Source organism: Sander vitreus, chromosome 23 (genome assembly GCF_031162955.1).
Source record: "Sander vitreus isolate 19-12246 chromosome 23, sanVit1, whole genome shotgun sequence".
Classification (NCBI taxonomy): Eukaryota; Metazoa; Chordata; class Actinopteri; order Perciformes; family Percidae; genus Sander; species Sander vitreus.
In genome coordinates, this window is record NC_135877.1 from 20,363,971 (window position 1) to 20,382,398 (window position 18,428).

The 18,428-nt window shown below is 43.3% G+C and overlaps 1 protein-coding gene across 18 annotated transcripts in view; it reads left to right on the forward strand.

The window, feature by feature from the left end:
- The window catches only part of celf2 (cugbp, Elav-like family member 2), a 233,171-nt gene that overhangs the window by 178,059 nt on the left and 36,684 nt on the right, over positions 1–18,428 (forward strand). For all 18 annotated transcript variants that reach the window (XM_078242911.1, XM_078242910.1, XM_078242925.1 and 15 more), the window contains one exon: positions 6,157–6,236. In XM_078242911.1, the coding sequence (XP_078099037.1) occupies positions 6,157–6,236 (80 nt within the window). The remainder of the gene's footprint in view (positions 1–6,156; positions 6,237–18,428) is intronic.

An 18,428-nucleotide genomic window follows, 5' to 3' on the forward strand; every position in this document is an offset into this window, starting at 1 on the left:
AATCCTTGTGCTGCATCACATATTAAGGTTGGCATGTTTCCTCAGTGAGTCAGAAGTCCTATGTTGACCCGGACAGCGAAATGTAGCTTTTATATTTCACTGTGTATCTACTAAGATTCATTGTATCAGATCCTGTTTTCAACCAGCTGCTTTTTAGAAAATGTTCCAGATTTCTGTTAAGGTTTTGAGAGAGTCACGTTAGGAAGAAAACACAAATGAACCGCAGCAACATCCTGAGGCTGTTGTGGCCACTGTAAATACATGCTTCTCCTTTTTTTGCTTTATATATTTGTCCCTCTCTCTCTCTCTCTCTCTCTCTCTCTCTCTCTCTCTCTCTCTCTCTGTTTCTCTCTTTTTCCTCCCCCTCTTGCTCTCTCAGCTTCAGCCCTAGATCACCTCACCCCCTCCTCCGACCTCCTAACCCCCATTCATATCCTTCACCTTCCCCACCGTTCCAGTTTAGCCTCACCGTAAGCCAGTCCTGAGCTTTTTGATACTACCACCGACAGTCCAAATTAGGAGACATGTTGCAGCTTTTTGCATTTACAGTATGCTTTGGGTTGGTTATATTTAACATTGCAGAATTTCAATTTCAAAGCCAAGTTATACCAATCATTTTCCTTTCCTTTCCTTTCCTTAATTGGTCGGGAAAACAAAGATGAAGGATTCATTGTTCGATCAGTGTTTTACCTGTCATTCTTCAGGTCATATACAAAGTCAGTAAAGTAAGCAAGTAAACATATTCAAATAAAAGGTTTTAAAGAAAAGAAGGTAACACTTGACTTGAAGGTATCTACACAAGAGGTATCTACACATGACACCGTCATGACACATGAACCCTAACCCTAACCCTAACCCTAACTTGTCATGACAAAAACCAAATGACACTTACTAAAAGAAGCGTTATGTCATAAACGTTTATGACTTGTTTATAATGTTTATGACACGTTCATGACAGTGTCATGTCACTCTGATGTAGATACCTTCAAGTAAAGTGAAACCGAAAAGACAAATGAGTCGGTGATGTATAGAAACATGGATATAGAGTATATAAAATATAGAGTTATTACATCAGGGGGATGCAAAAGAAAGCACTAGGGCTGCAGGTGATTTGAAAGTCTTCTATACTGGAGCCAATAAAATACCTGGTTTTTGGTTACCAAACAATACTTTTTTTATACCTTACTTTGAGGAACCCTTTTTCTTTCTTTTTTTTTAAATGAACAAAATACACCAAAGTCTCAAATGATAAATACAAGAACATAGCTTCAATAAAGTCTAAAATTGGCGACATTAGAATAACAACAATAAGAAAGTGTCTGATCAAAGAATGAATAAAGAAGAATATGAATCTGTCCCAGACAGTGCCGGTACAAATACAAATCAATCCATACTCAAATAGTATGGTGGTTTGAATTCCAGCCATATAAAAGCAGAATTTTAAGCAAATCATGATGAAAATCAAACAAATACAGGAAATCCATGTAATAGCAACGCTTTCCTTTTCTCAACTGCTAAAGAAGTAAGCACTCTGAGACTTTTGGGGGGGGCTGTTCCAGTTCCAAAGTCACGGGCAAACAGTCTCTCACAACAAGAGTAAATTTGATGATGATAATGTGGAAATTATTGTGGAAATTATTTCAAGTTGCTTCACTTTATTTGGAGAAGAGTAGGAGTCTACCTGTTGAATTGATGCCGTGTTTGCTTCATCTAATTGGTGCACGTTGAGGCGACATATTGTACTCTAAACAAAGTGCCCCAGGCCTGGTGCAAAAACCAGACACCCTATTAACAAGCCGTCAAACCAATCCGTTTTGCCGACTCCTGAGTTCTCCAACAAACTAGGGTATGGGGTTTAAAATAACCACTCTAAAAATGGCCACCCTTCCAGTGGATCATAAGGTCGACATATGACCAAATCTCACAAGTGCTTCCATCTGCACACCGGCTGTCTCATCTATCAATCCAATCTCAGCTATTGTACCTCTATAAATAGCTCTCGTAGTAACACAGGGACCCCTTCCATCATCAACCATTCTGCCCCACAAACCCCTCATTTTGAACTTGATTCCCAATACTCCTTACCTCCTCCTCCTCCCCTCTCCCCTTTGTGGTTTCTATGTGCTGAGGAGATGGAGGGGCTTTTGAAAACTCTCAGACCTCCTATTCCTCCTCCTCTTCCTCCTGTCACACCTGCTGTCACTGTCATCGTCACGAAGGTTCCATGTGGATCTGTCGGTCACGTATATTTTTTTTCTGTGGTTGTCGGACGTTATGGATGTTTTATCGTTGACTTTGTTTTCTCAATGTGTCTTCTCTCTCTTTCTCCTCAAGGTTGTCTCTATGTAGAACCTGTCTCTGCCTCAAACTAAAAAGCTCTCTACTCAAACTCCCATGTTCCTTTGCGTCTTAGAAACAGCGACCCCCTCTCCCCGTCTCTAACTATTCACCCTCGCTGTCCTAGAATCCTCTCTTGCATCAATTTGTCCTCTTTTTTCCCCCAGACATCCCACATCGGCCTCCTTCCTTTCCCTTACCCGTTTTCCTCTTCCATCCCTTTTCAGCTCCTCTCTTTTGTCCTCATGAATATTTCAGATGCGATGGCCAAATCCTTGTTTCTGTAGAGCTCATATAAACCACTTACCGGCTGACGCAAGTCAAAGAGGAAATACTACTAGTTCAGCTTGGGTCTGGCTAGTAAATAGACAACCCTAACCGGATTTGGGAAATGAATATGTCTTTAAGGATTTCTACCTGTCTGCAAGTCCCAGAGGCCCTCAGTCCCACCTAGCTGCACCGCTGAGCTGTTAAAGCGCTGTATCAATCAGAAAAGAGCTCCACCATCCCACTATTAATAAAATATGGATCACACCACCAGTGGATGGCTGGGCCTTGGGAGCTACCCTACTTTCATTAAAGGACTGTTTGGTTCTCCACTGACGACAGAATGCGGCCCGTGAGGTATTTTTAGTGCTAAAGCCACGTCCCATCTCTCTGCCGTGAAAAATAAGACACACACCAACCAGCCAGCAAGCATGGCTTTTAAAGTTTTGCTTTTATTCATTAACAGCTTTGACATAAATGAATCAGGCGCTCAGGAATTCGTTATTTAGAAGCTTCAACAGGATCGAGCTGCAGAGACAAGCGCTAAAGATAGAAATGTTTATTTGTCAGAAAAAGTATTCTGTCTGCCAATGCAAGTGGAGTTCCATTCGATGACAACCAGTGACGTTGTTGCTGACCAGTTTTATAAATAGAGTCAGGACCTATCAGGGCCAGTCTGGAGGGCTAACCCAAATGGAAGCCCCCTCCAGAACTGATCCAGTTCTGGGGCAGCGTTTCTCTGCAGAAGATGGGGCAACCTGCTTGAAATTAAGCAGTTAAATGACAGATTGTGGCCCGTCTAAAATAGACAGTCCCCTGAATCAGTTGAAAAAATGACCCCCTTTTCGAATGTCCTATCTAACACGAGCTAGCACTGCAGTGGCACTGTAAAGGACACATCCCAGTGTTTACTAGGTCAGTCCCGCAGAATCTGATAACCTTCAGTCTCTTTTTATTACCTTCGTACCTCTCTCTAATGTTAAGTCAGCAAGGCACTTTTATATGAAAGGCGTATAAACTATATCTTCCAGTTAGCAAGGGCATAAAACATTGGAAAAAGGACAAATGTGAGATGAAAAGCAGGTCCATACTGTTGAGAGGAAAAATAAGTCTACGGTTGAATACTGTAGATGTCGGGTTGACAGCCTCCTTTAGTTTAAGTTGATGTTTAACTGGGCCACTTCTGTGGAGTTTTCTTTTAAGTAAACAAACCTTATCTCTACATTAAGTATAAATCACCAAAAACGCGTCCAAAATCAACCATATAAGAATTTTCTGATCTGGTGCCTCTATCAGCTGGACAATATTATTAGAGATTTCCAAAACTATTACAAATAACTGTTACAAAAGGGTAACAGCTTGACACCTTTTTTTTAAGGGCTAGACGATTTTGCTGATTTAAATCCAGCTCTGTGTCATGGCAGTGTGGGCAGTGTGTTGAGATGAACAGAGTTGGCCTACCTCCTTAGCGCCAGTGCACGGATCTCCCCGCGGAGCAGGGCAGCGGAAGGTCTGCTGGGATCCACCAGATGACGCAAAATGTGTCACAGAGGTCTGCGAGGTTCGGCGAATCTTGACAGACCTCCGCTGGTCTGCTCCTCCGTGCCATTACCCCACAGTGCCCACACGAAGTTGACACAGAACTGGGTCAGAATCTGCAAAGCATCCCTTTAAACAAAGACCCTGACTCAGACAGCCTTATTTCCTTGGGAAAGACATTCCAGAGCCTCTTGACCCTCTTTGCAAAAGCTCTGTCCCCCTTAGTTTCCAGTTTGGACACTGGAAAAGACCGAAGACCACTGCCCAAAGATTCATAAGGGATTAAGAGGTTTTAAATATAATCTGGAGCCAGGTCATGAAGGGCCTTAAAGGTAATCATCATAGTCTTAAAATCAATCAACAGGCAGCCAATATAAAGAGGCTAAAACAGGTGTGACACCTGTCTTGCATCTGGCACATTAAACCTAGTTTGATGTACACAGTGAGGTTATCAGAAAAACTTGCTACAAAAGCGATCAAAAGACATGATTATTATTATTATTGTAGCGTTGCATGGCCTCTACAAGGACATGCCTCTCTGTTCTCAGGGAAAAGCCTCTGAATGAAATCTGTGTGGCGGATGTAAGCAGGAGAAAAACTGACCATCGGTCACTCTCTCAGCCTCGTTCTATCACAGCAACAGCCGGCTTTTGATAGAGGTGGAAGAGAACAATAATCGCATCTATTTCCTCCACACATCTGTCCTCTCTCTCTCTCTTTCTCGTTCTCTCTCTGTTGCATTATCCATCCTCTCTTTTCTCTCTCTGCCCTTTCATCCCATCCACACGGCCAGGGAGAGTCTATCTGATGACCCAGGCTATTAGTTTTTTCCTCTATTGCCAAACCATGAGTCAGCCAGCTGAACTTGAACGACGTGTGTGTGTGTGTGTGTGTGTGTGTGTGTGTGTCTGTGTGTGTCTGTGTGTGTGCGTGTGTGTGTGTGTGTGTGTGTGTGCGTGCGCGTGCGTGCGTGCATGCATGTTATCAGTTGCCTGGCTGCGCTAACAAGGCTTGGTGAGTTTGTTAGCATATTATTAGTCCGGGGGGTTGTTGAAGCACTTCTCACATTATCTCCGCTAATCACTCCCTAACCAGCCAGACAAATACAACCTTACATTAACCCCCCCCACACACACACACACACACACCATATATCAACAACCAATAACAAACTCCCCCAAAACCCCTTCTGGCTGCGTCCGATCTTGATTGGCTAAAATCAGTGTCAGTCAAGGAGGAGGTCGACCACACCGCCTCTCCATCTCCTCGTCTCTCTGTGGATTGAATTAATAGGATTTTCTATCTGATTCCCGTCTTTCTCGAGCCCCTGCAGATATTTTTTCTCGGCTCGCCCCGCCCCGTCTCTTTTCCGTTTGACAAAAAGGAGAAAGAGGACACCCAATCACACGCACAATACAGGCCCCAGATTAATTCAAATCGCTCCCAATGCAAATTTGGACTGATTTACATTGTCGAATTGTTGGGAGAATAGAGCGGTTGAATTCAGGTATGACTAATTTGGTCAGTGTGTAGGAGCGAGAGGAGACAATAAGAGACAGTGACAGAAAGAGACGAGGGAGGAGGAGGAGGAGGAGGAGGAGGAAGAGAAAGGCGGGGAAACAGCCAGTCCAAACCCCTCCCGACGGTGATTGTGGTTGTCTCAGATGTCCTGTGGTGGCTGTGGATGGGGCGAGGTGGTGGGACGGGGTCGGTGGGGGAGTGGGGGGGGGGGGTTGTGATTGTCATTACACTGTGCTTGTTTTTCGGCTGTTGTTTCCACGGCGACTGACAACCCTGTTGTCGGCCCGTGAGCTGTTCTCTGTATCAATCTCTGTTTTTTTTTGTTTTTTTATAACAACGACGTGTCCAACCCTTTTGTCTTGTTTTTGTTCTTTCTTGTCTTCCCCCCTCCTCCTCCTCCTCCTCCTGCCCTTCTGCCCCCCCCCCCCCCACCCTCCCTCTCACCCTTCCACTGTCCCTCCATCCCTCCTCCCCCTCCTCCCCTCCCTACAGGATGTGCGTTTGTCACGTTTTCCACCAGAGCTATGGCACAGAATGCAATCAAAGCCATGCACCAGTCTCAGACTATGGAGGTACTGTACTCTTGCCCTTTTCCTTCAACTCTCTCTATTTTCTGTTCTCTTCTCTGTCTCTTTAACTCCTTTTTCCGACATGCACTTCACTCTGTTAATGTGCTGGCAATTTATTGTGTCATGTTTGATCCCCTCTGTGTCACCTCCCTGTAAAAGTCACGCCTCTCTGGCCAGGTTTGGGCCTCGTAACATGTTTTGTCCCACTTCCAGCATGGCTCGAGTCTGAATGCTGTCACATATATTAATGTAAGAGGCTTTAGATAGATTAAATGAGTATCTTGCTTTTTCGTTGTTGAGAGCAGTTTCAACAGCTTATTTTATACGCATAGATAATACAATCAATGTAAATACTCACAAAAGACTTTAAATTAGCCAATTTCAAGTTGTTTGGGAGACCCACGTCAGATTAGTCTCTACATAAATGCGGAAAAGAGCAAAAAAACGAACTCGCAGAACCATAATAATCATAACAACAATAACTGTCTTGTCTAATAATTGTCTAATAGCCCTTCTCCAGTCAGCCAACATGCTGAACAACCTGGATATCAAGACAACACGCTTTTCCTCCAGCATATCATCAAGTAGGAATTAAACTATGTTAACAACTTAACAGTGCTCGGCCAGTTCTTCAACTGTTTACAATAGGCAGCAGTTCTGTAATATGTTGAAATAATGATGAAATTGATGGAAACCTTTATTGGTTGATGTACTTAATTCAAGTCGGTTTTTGTTCAAACAGCCCAAAAGTCACAAATTTGTCTCAAAGAGGTTTAAAATCTCAACAACAAACAACATTCCCCGCCTTATGCCCTTGATTCAGATAAGGAGAAACAAATGCACACATAAAAATTTGAGAAAGCATTCTCTTTCACGAAGGACAAACACAAAAAGTAGACAGAAGTAGCAGTAGTAGAATTAAAATATTTAGTAAATAACATGCATTACATATGATTCAGTCTGGTATCACCAAATGCGTTATTTTAAGCTAATTTTGTGTGTTATCACAACACATTCTTTGCTTTGCACGTCTTAGGCATCGCTCCTTGATCCGCTAGCTGCCTGCCCCCTGAACACACTGTGAAAAAGCCCGGTCTCAGGAGACAACACTGGGGTCGTAAATGTTAAACAAACACTAGGGGCACAGGCTGTGCACCGAAATACAACAGAACCAACTCCAGCCAATCACCGACAAGATGGTTGGGTGAGGGGGTGGGGGTTAGTGACAGTTATGGCGTTTTTCCATTACATGGTACCTGCTCGACTCGCCTCGACTGTACTCGCCTTTTTTGGTTTTCCATTACGAAAAAAAGTCCCTGGTACCTGCCAACAGGTACTTTTTTCAGTACCACCTCAGTCGAGGTTCCAAGCGAGCTGAGCCGATACCAAAAGGTGACGTGAAAGCGACAGACGGGGGTGTCCTGAACAAACCCGCCAGCTGTGAGTTTTTTTTGTTGCCTCCAGCTTCATTTGAAACAAAATGTGTCTTCTGGCTGTGGCAACAACAACACACCTTCGACGTTCTGTGTGTGTGTCGCGTTAGGTCACGGCAGTTTACTGCGGAGCTGCTATGACGACCAACCAAGCTCGCCTCACACATGAGGCGGTACTAAATCTGCAATGGATAAAGGAGGACGGGACACCGCGGTTGAGACGAGCCGAGCAGAGCTGGTACTAGCAGTGGAAAAACGCCATTAGTCAGTTAGGCATGACAGTTACGGAAACATGGGAGGAGGGGCGAGCTTGCTCTGTTTTGTTTTGAATTTACTTGGAGCGTCAACAGAAGTGACCATGCAGGAACTCATAGTGCACCTTTAAGGTGCGAGAAAGTCCATGTTAACTCGCGTACGTAAGAAACATACTTATTACTTACTAATACTTATTTTTACGCAAACCATGATCTTTTCCTAAATCTAACCAAGTAGTTTTGGTTCAATTCACTGCGTTAACCACGTTTTTAACTTTAGAGTTAGGAATGAGAACCCGAAATGTCTTTAAAAGTGGCGTGCCTTTCATACACCTTCCCATAAGAACACATTGAATTTAAAGTATCTACAAAATGGCTAAAGACTGTGCCAAGCATCTGTATCCCTGCGTGTCATGTGTTGCAAGTAGCAACGTGTAGCCGATGCATTACATCAGTGTGACAAGCTCAGTAATGGATGAAGTAAAAATGCAACGCAAAACCGAACATCAGGTCAGGTCTTTTCTCTTAATTTCTTTAAAAAAGCCATACAGGAAGGGTTCACCATCTTAGTGTTTAGGGCTCATGAATTGAAAAAGAAGCCAGCAATGATACAGACTCTGCTTCTTCCCCTCTGCTGTCTCGTGATGAAATCAGTTCTGTTTTTGGTCACAGATTTTCCAACTAGAACAAACTTTTGGCAAAGGCTCAAAACGGTGACCAAAAAAAAAAAGCCGCACCTCTGACACAACAGCCACAATGGGCAGGTGGTGTTACAGACCTCATCAGCTGCCCGAGCGACCCCGGCGGCACCGTAATGGGGAGCCAGCCGCGGCTCCTTTGTGTCTCCTCCTGGGTTTTGGGGGGCGCCTTTGTCAACATTGTCAGGCCGGCGACAGGGCAGGGTGACAGGGGCTGTGATTGGGAGAGAATTACATGGTGTAAGACGAGCACGAGTGTGTGTACGTGTGTGAAAAAAATAGCCTGGTAATCACAGGCTGTGTTAAAGAAAAGAGACGAGTGGCGTTCACCCTCGTAGCCCTCTCATTAGAGCTGATCATGATAATCATGGCTGCCATTGATGTGCTGTGACCCTGACATGGGGAAAACGCATGCTCCTCCCTCCATCTGTCCGTGTACAGTGTGTGTGTGTGTGTGTGTGTGTTGAAAGTGGGGATTTTCTGTTCATGTTATCACACTGCGAATATCAGTGAAGTGTCTGTGTTGATTTATGTGGCCGAGCGGCAGCAGTGTGTCTTTCTGAGTAGGAGTGACACGCTCCTTCAACAGCGTTAGTATTAAGCTAGAATTATCCTCACTATGCGCAGTCGTCCGCCACAATGGGCCTGGTAAACACTGCCAGGGTCCCCCCCACCACCCCCTCACTTTTATCAGGCGCACAGAAAAAAAGCCTTAAACCATAACACAACCATATTGCACTGGACAACGGCAAAATACCTTGATTTCCATTTGAAAACAAGCTGTCTAGCCCCAGGCAAACCTAAATTGCCGCAACCGTTTGTTAATGTTCCTCAGTTTTGCAATTTAAAAGTAATTACTCTGGGTCCGTATGAGGGAATGAGGTCTGGCAAATAGAGTTTGGTTATTGTCTTGGCTCTATTGCACCCCACTGTCTTAGATAGAGCAAGGTTGTGGGGGAAAAAGGGAGGCGGCCCATGCTCTCCATTCGTTGATGGCCCTGTCACTGTCATATCCGTTCTCATTACGGCGTGACATTCAGGTACACGCTGGCAAGCTCGCGCGCGTGCGCGCACCCACACATCGCACGCAAACACGCGCACTCGCTGAATGTCAGGCCACAATGAAAGTGGATATGAGCAAGACAGGTAATTCACTGTCGCACCTCTGAAGACACACAAGGAGAGAGGTGGGTTGGCTCCGTTGTGTTGTATTTATGCTGTATTTGTGTTTTACATTATTCACTCCCTTTATAAATACTCATTTAGCACACGGCTCCCCCTGTGCAGCGTTCCATCGACACTGGTTTATGTTTCCGCCTTTCCTTTTTCCCCAAATGACACTAGAGGCCCGCTCGCACATTATCCTGCCCTCACAAACACACACACACACCCCCCACCGTCGATGCACAAGCGTTCAAGCGCATGTAGACGAGAGCTTAAGTAGAGCATGAGAGACAACAGAGCAGTGTCTGTTTAAATAGAGAACAAACACATCTGTCAGCTGTAGTGAAGAGAGGAGACCCGCAGTGGAAAGAAAATATTAGATTAATCAAGGCCGACGTTGTACAAGAAACCATAAAGCTAGATGATCCCATATGATTTTTAAACAGAGGAGTCTGAGTCAGTCTCACTTAAAGTACATACTGCTGTGGACGGAGCAGCAGCTAAATGTATTTTAGACGCTTAAAAAAAATAAAAATCTGAATATTTTCACTGCATCACCTTGCTGTCAGACAGCCCTTTCCAACAGGGAACTGAAGCTGTTATATCCATCTCTGCTCTCTTCAAAGCCACCAGACTCCTTTGAAAAAAACAGTGATTTTACCTTGATGGACGCGGGAGGGGCTGGTCTATTGCTGCCTCCATCGGTTGGTTTGTTTGTGTTATTGTGTGACTTTGGCATTTTACATGGTTAGTTCGAGACACCAATAAGTACCTCATACAATGCCACTTCCAAAAAAAAAAATCAGAAGTGTCCCTTTCACAGCCTCTGCGCACAAAATCGTTGTTGTATTTCCGAATACAACCAAGGTTTCTTACACCAACTGTGACACTGTTGTCTGTCACGAATGGTCTCGCATTAGTCTCGAGTTACTGTGTTATATCACATTTGACAAAGGACTTATAAATATAGGCGCATATACTGGTACATGGCACCGGTAGCACTCAGCTAAATGCAAAATGCTCCACAATTTGCATACGACTATTAAAATAAGGTAAGAGACGGAAGAAAAACAATGGAGGAGACCAAATACTGAAAGAGACAAATTCAAAGTTAAGTAAAAAAATCTAAGAAATAGATAGCAAATTCCAAAACCAAAGTGCAGCTAAGACTTTAATCATAGGCAACAGTGAACAAGAAGGTTTTAAGTGTTTTTAGACAATGCCTAAGATCATCTGGGACGTTGTTCCAAGTATTAAATTGATCACTGTGTTTTTGAGGCTTGCTTTTGACTCAGTGTGTCTCCGATTTTGGGACAATGGGTTAAAACAAAAGTGCCCAAAGAACTCAGACTTGGTGTGCGGACTCCTATAGTTAACAGTGCCTCGTGCGTTCCTTTAAGTAGCTGCAGCTCACATGCGTTGACATTTAAAGGCTATGTGAGTGGGAAATAAATGAGATGGGGAAGGCTCACGGCACATAAACTCTCTTGAAAAGCTTTGAGAGATTGATTTTCAAGGTAAACGGACCGGAGCTTATAAGTTCAGTTTGCGTGTATGCGTCGGAGCATTTTGGGAGAGATGGGAAGTGAAGTGTAATGCTCTCTTCACGGTTGTCTCGGAGAGTTGGCTTCAGGGAGCACAGTCAGGTTTGTTAGCTGAGTGAACTCCTGGTTAAGGCGATCACAAAGTCTGTAACGTCTGGCACGGACAAAAGTTTCACTTTTTCTGTTTTTGTGGACAGTGAGAAAAGATCAAACCACAGCAAATTATCCATGTGCTGTAATTACGTAATAATTACAGCACATATGGAGACCATAATTGTGCTCATTGCTATGTCTGCAGTATCATTTTGAGACTATAGGTTGTCATGGCATCAGCCTACAGTGACCCATCTGTCAGTCATCTGTCAGGTGTCCAAAAGGTTTGGATTGGTTTTAAAGGGTAATTTCGTTTTTTTTTTCAACCTGGACCCTATGTTCCATATGTTTTTGTGTGTGAGTGACTGATGGGAACAACAATCTTTGGAATCGGTCCAGTATTAAGCAAGAATACTGTGACCAGCAGCCGTAGACCGGGCTGCTATGTAATCCTATAGAGCAAATGTGCATCGTCAGTTACGTCCACTAAAAGTGCTCGTTTTGCCACTGACAGGCTCAGATTATTATTCTAAATGTTTGACAACATTATGGAAAGGATCCCTTCAGAGATAGGCCTTTTTAAAACATATTTAAGACCTTTTTGTTTAACCAGAAACAGCTCTGAGATCACTAGCACTAAACCCACCAGACTCCATTTAAAAAAACAATACTTTTAGCCTGAGTAGAGCCTAAGTATTTTCACATGTAAATCGGTAAACTATGGGTTTATTTCAACCAAAACTAGAGTTGTGATTGTTGGAAAAGTGGAAAGACACCCAAAACGGCTTTTCATAGTTTTATTTTGTTTCTGTCGACTTTGAATGAAGTGTATTTTACGATGCTAAAATTACTGTTTATTTACATGGAGTCTGGTAGCTTAAGCGAACGCAATTTCGCGGACGTTTTTATGTTTTTAAAAAAAGTATCTTAACCTTTAACAGATAGGTTGACCTCCTTAGAAATCCTTTCCATAATGCTGTCAGACACGCAAAACTAGCACTTTTGTGAACGTAAATGGAAGGTGCACAACTGCCCCAAAACTTACATTGTAGCTTGTTTTGCTTGTTGTTCCCATCAGTCACTTAGACACATAAACATAGGAAAATAGGGTCCAGGTTGAAAAAACCAAAGTTACCCTTAAAGGGAAGGATTTATGAGGGACATTCAACCCGCATCGATATTTCAGTGCCTTCGATGCAAATCTCGATCCAAACTTTATGATATATGCTGTAAGGATATGTACCCAGAAGTATGGGATTTTTGTGTGGAAGATTTGTCAAGACATTGTAAGAAACGAGACAAAAATAACATCTCAGAAAGGAGTGTTTTCCCTGTAGAAACGTATCCTGCTGAGAAGGCTTCCTGTGAGACTTGGAGCGCTTTATTTTCTTCAGATGTGAAAGTTGTGCAACATGGGAGACAGTCTGCAGCTAATAGATCTCTCTCCTGAAATAGTATCAAAAAATAAATCAATGCTCTACCACCAGCGTTGAATTAATGACGTTATTTTCAAAATCTCTGAATCCAGAGACCATTTAAGACAAAACAATAGCAACTTTGTTACGACCACACAATGGTATTCTTATGTTATTAATACACTCAGTGTATTATTAGGTGTAAACAATCTACGAGGGACTCATGAAATTTGTTGGCTCCCATAGAGAGGTAGAGTCATCATGTTGCCCCCTGCTGTTTGTGCTCAAAAGTGACCAATTCACAACAAATCAGATGGTTTACTACATTTAGTCGCACACGACATGAGGTGTAATTCCACCCAGCGGCAGGGTTTTCACAGACGCCCATCAGCAACAAATACCTATAAACATTAGCTGGCTCGATAGATATTCTGAAACGGACTAAAATAAAGCTTCGAGGGTGGTGAGAACATAACGTTGTTCCTTAGAGAAGGAGACTCTGTGGCTAAAGTTCATTTTAGTAAGTCTTGATGTACTGTTATCTAAAATGTGAATTTTTATAAACCCAGAAAACACAGTGCCAGTTTATAATCGATTGGGATTTTAAGCTCAGGAGATTTGTCTCAAATTCTTTCTCTCTTGCCTGTTAAAGTTATAATGCTAAAGATTTAGAGTTCCGGTTCATTTGGGAACAATGACTGCCATACGTCCTCTAGTCTTGCATTGCCAGACCCTTCCTCCACAGCGCTGCGGAGGAAGGTCTGGCTAGTCCCCACAGCATTCCAGTATAGGAGAAAAACGTGCTCTGGTTTATTGGCATTTCTTTAAATCATTCACAATCATCGTGGGTGGCGCTAGGCGCCGGACGAAATAGCCTCGGGAAGGAACTGGTTTTGGTTAAACGTGTACATTCAAAAGTAGTTTTAGTCGTGCAACAGAAAACTCAGATTGGACAGATAGTCTAGCTAGCTGTCTGGATTTACCCTGCAGAGATCTGAGGAGCAGTTAACCATAGTCCTCATAAATCCACCAGAGTTTATAATTACAACACAAAGAAAGCGGAAGGTAACGGGACATCCGTCCGAAAATTAGGAACATCCGGCGAATTTCCGGCTGCACCTGAAAAATCCGGAAATGAAACGTCGTTGATATAGACTATCGTCTGAATGCCCTAGGCCTCTAATTTGTGGTTGTCAAGTTTTATGAGGCTGTGATTATCCTAGAGATCACAACAGGTCATTGTATGCAGTGAGCTTAATTTTCTAAAAAATTGTCTCACTACTATAAAATGGCTTCTATGGGGACTAACATCATCATGCATGAATACAATTGGGCTCATTAAATCCACAAGAGTCCCAGCTTTCCAGTCAATTTATGCCATTCCAGGACTGTTTAGGGACCCCAGTATGCAAAAATATTAAAATACAGAATTTTAAAATAGGCGAAAATAACACATTTGCGCATGAGAAGAACTGCATTGGATTAGCATAAAGTGGGCATGTCTGTAAATGCATGACTCTAGGCACCCCATGAACCCATTTATTTCAGTTATCTCCAAGCGAGAGGTCAAGGGACCCCTTTGCAAAATGCCATGCCAGTTTTTCTCTCCCCCAATATTAACTTTGGAGCCTTATTAAACCCCTTCCCAATGTTCTCATATGATACAAACATCTTCACTCTTGCTTTAGTAGTTGTAGTTCCGAAAGACAACCGCAGAGCAACTGGTGTGTCTTTACAGTGCAGCCAAACTCAATTTGATTTCATAAAGACGTTGGTCAATAATTGGCCTTTTTCCATTATTCTATAAGCAACTGCATCGTGATTTCATTTAGCACTCGTGATGTAGCTTTCCACACAACAGCAGGGCACAGTAAAATTAGTCCCTGTAATATTTTAAACTGATTTACTAAGGAATGCACGATGACGATCAGCGCTAACCTCTGTGACACATAGTCCTGCGTCTGTTGTACAAATTGAAAACATCCTTTGTTTCGCCAGTTGAATGTTTTCAATGAGAAGCAGCAGCAGTAAGAAATGTCGGATTAGCGTTAGCACTAACTTAATACAGGCAATGAAGGCAATTTAAATCCAGCACAGGAATGGCGTACACCGCCACTAACAGATAAATAGATCCCATAGGGATAATCATTTCCACACATCTTTTCATATTCTATAGCACAACACATAACATAAAACATGTAACACATAAAAAAAAAAAAACACATCACATTAGGACACCCACAAAGACATATCAAATGTATGTGGGTGTCCTATGAAGACTACTATACAGAGAGCTAATTACAGAATGTAAATACATTGAATGGCTATTGCAGAAATAATGCAGACCAAAAATAGTCAAAAAATGCTTTAAGAAGCATGTAATAATTTGGTTTATGTGAAATCTTTTTTTTTTTGTGAATACATGGTTTTGCCCAAACAGTGATGTTGTTTCATCCTACTCACTGATTATCACTATAGTCACACAGTGTTTGATAAATGAAAGTCCAAGCTGTTACTAATCTATGATGAATTATTAAAAAAGAATCCCCCTACGGTGAAATCAATGATGATTTGTTTCAACAGATGGCATAAGCTGGCACTTTCCCTCCGCCGGTTTTGATCACCTAAGGGCAATCGCCTGAGAAACTTTAAAGTGCAGCCCCAGTTCTTTAGGGAGAACTGGTAGCCCCGAGCGTGGAGACCCCCTGGCCCTCGGCCCCTCTCCCAGGGCAGGACTCTCATTCTGGGCTGTGTTTTCCCCCCGCTCGCTGGGTGTCAGCTGGAGTAATGAGATATTTAGCAGAGAGGTATAGGGAGCTCCTGTCTCAAGGGGAATCGACTGCGGCGGCGAGGCCCCAGACTGACACTCTCCCTCCGAATGCAATTCCCCCCATCGTCTCCTCTCCTTTTATCTGTCAGTGGTCAGAATAAAGAGGGAAAATGACTGGTGGAGAGATGCAGTAAATGTGGCCCAGCCGCCATCAGACAGGAGACATGCTCATTCAGCTGATAAAGTCGAGCCTTAGCCCACAGAGGAGGGGTTGTCCGGTCACACACATGGAAACAGGCATACACAGCCCGTTCTCACTCCCAACTCGTAAAATACTGCCGCTTGGATATCGACGCAAAAATCACCCTTTTTTGCGTCTGTATGGAACGCACCGGGCATAGCAGCAGCTTGACCGCCGCTCTGTAAGATGACGGAGTATTAAGAGCGAGTAGTGTGAAAGATCCGTGTAAGGAGGCTGGTTGGGGTGGTGGATGGGTGAAACAACACAGGACTTTCACCACCGGAGTTCTTGTCCCGCGTGTCACTCGCAACTTGCATTTTGTAACCCCCACCCGCGATCTTTTCCTAAACCTAACTGTCCCGTTCTTGTGCCGCATGTCAGTTAAACATACGTCCCGACCCAGGGCGTCCAAAAGTGACGCCAAGAGTCCCGACCCAGCTCGTCAACAAAGAGACGCCAAGAGTCCCGACCAAGCGTGTTTAAATATGACGCCAAACGGCTAGACGCGAGTCCAGATAGCGTCAAATAGCGACGCCAGGGATCGTGACCCAGAGCGTCAAAGAGTGACACAAAGAGTTCCGACCAAGCGCATCTAAATATATAAACACCCAAGGCTCCTGACCAAACGTCGCTTTTTGACACGATGGAAGTGAGAATGTGTTGGCATATACAAGCATACAGCTACACTCTATAAACATTAGGTGTCAAATTTTTACTAACTCGGCTGCCTTACAATTGTGCATAACTGAATTATGATTAGTTCTGATGTCAACTTACCAGATCCTGTTTTTGCTCAGTTTTCACTCTCTTTTTGTACAGGGTTATTGCGTTTTCACCTCATGTAGCTCGCTTTGTTACAAAATATTGTTTTCAGGATGAGTTAAGGTTCTCAGAAGTGTTTTTATTTGGCATGTGAATACTATACATGTTCAAGGACACAATTTTTTTTTATTATTGCAGTGGACCGGAGCAGCACTAAAACGTATTTTAGCCACCTAAAAAAAGGTCTCCTAAAAAATTAATTTTCAATTTAACTGAAGCTGTTATATCCATCTCTGCTCTCTTCAAAGCTACCACACTCCTTTAACAAAAAACCTCGACCGTTGCCCTGAACAGTTAGTTCTAACCAGCGGTAGACCAGCAACTCCCGTGTTCTGCGAGGTACAAGGAGTCTGGTGGCTGGGGTGCACTGGTGGCTCACCTGGTTAACCGTGCGCCCCATGTACTAAGGCCCAGTCCTTACGCAGTGGCCCGGGTCCGATTCTGAACCTTTTTCTTTGTCATCTGCCTCTCTCTCTCTCTCTTCCGTGTCTTTAGCTGTCCTATCTACTGTGGCTGAGACGGTTACAAAAGTATAGTCAAATACAAAAGCCACAACTTGACTTTTGTGTTTGTGTTGTAGCTTTTGGGTTTGTGTTGTGGCTTTTGTATTTGTGTTGAACCGTCTCGGCCACCGTACCTATCCAATAAAGGCCAAAAAAGCCCCAAAACAGCAAGATAAAGCGATGAAAATATTTCTAAATATAGCATACAGTTGGTGGTCCTGTTTTTAGGTGGCTAAAATATGTTTCCAAACTGGGGGCGTGCCGACCGCCATCTACTGTAGCTAATACACTGACTATGGAGAAGTAGCTCATACAACCGTTCCAAAGATCCAAACTATCCCTTTAATGCTAAAAGTTGAGTTGATTTTACTGAATTGACATTTGAAAGTGTACATAGTGATCCACAGTCTTTTATACAAAAAAAAGACTTTTACAACATACATTTACCTGCAAAGACACATTCAGCCACGCACACTCGCTTACACACAGTTGACATATATCTCCGCTCTGACTGTGTGCTGCGCTATCTGCACAGTAGCCAAATCCCTGCTCTCCCCTGCTGAGTGCGGATCGTGCCTCAAACTAAATGTTTCAATCAAAAGGTTTTTTTATTCTCCTGTAGCACATTGCCTTTGTTTCTAAACGGATTTGCCCCGTAGTTAGGCTTTGATTGCAGTGTGTGAGTAATGGTGTGGTGTGATAGGTTATAACTTTCCGTTTCAGCTTCGCTGTGTTCCAGCCATCGCTGCAGCTTTCATCAGGAGCGTTGTTTTTTGTTTTTTTCTCCTTCTCCCTGTGTGACAGGTTCATTCACACACACACACACACACACACACACACACACACACACACTCACATTCCTGCTCTGAGGAATTTGAATTTCGGACAATTAGATACACTTCTTTTGATTGTCCGAATCTCGAAATCTTCCTCTGGCCTTCTCAACCTCTCTCTCTGCCTTTTTACACTCTCTCTCTCTCTCTCTCTCTCTCTCTCTCTCTCTCTCTCTCTCTCTCTCTCTCTTTCTCTCTTACACACACTAATACATACACCAACACACACATACATACACATCAAGTCTCTCCTCATATGAGATGATGAAATAGTTGGAGAACTCAGGAAATCTGTTTCTGGTGAAACCGTTCTGGACTCAGAGATAACTGAGCCCTTGTGGGGGGAAAGAAGAAAGCCCACTGGCTTTAGAGTCATCTTTCCTGTGTGACTCTGTGTGTGTGTGTGTGTGTGTGTGTGTGTGTGT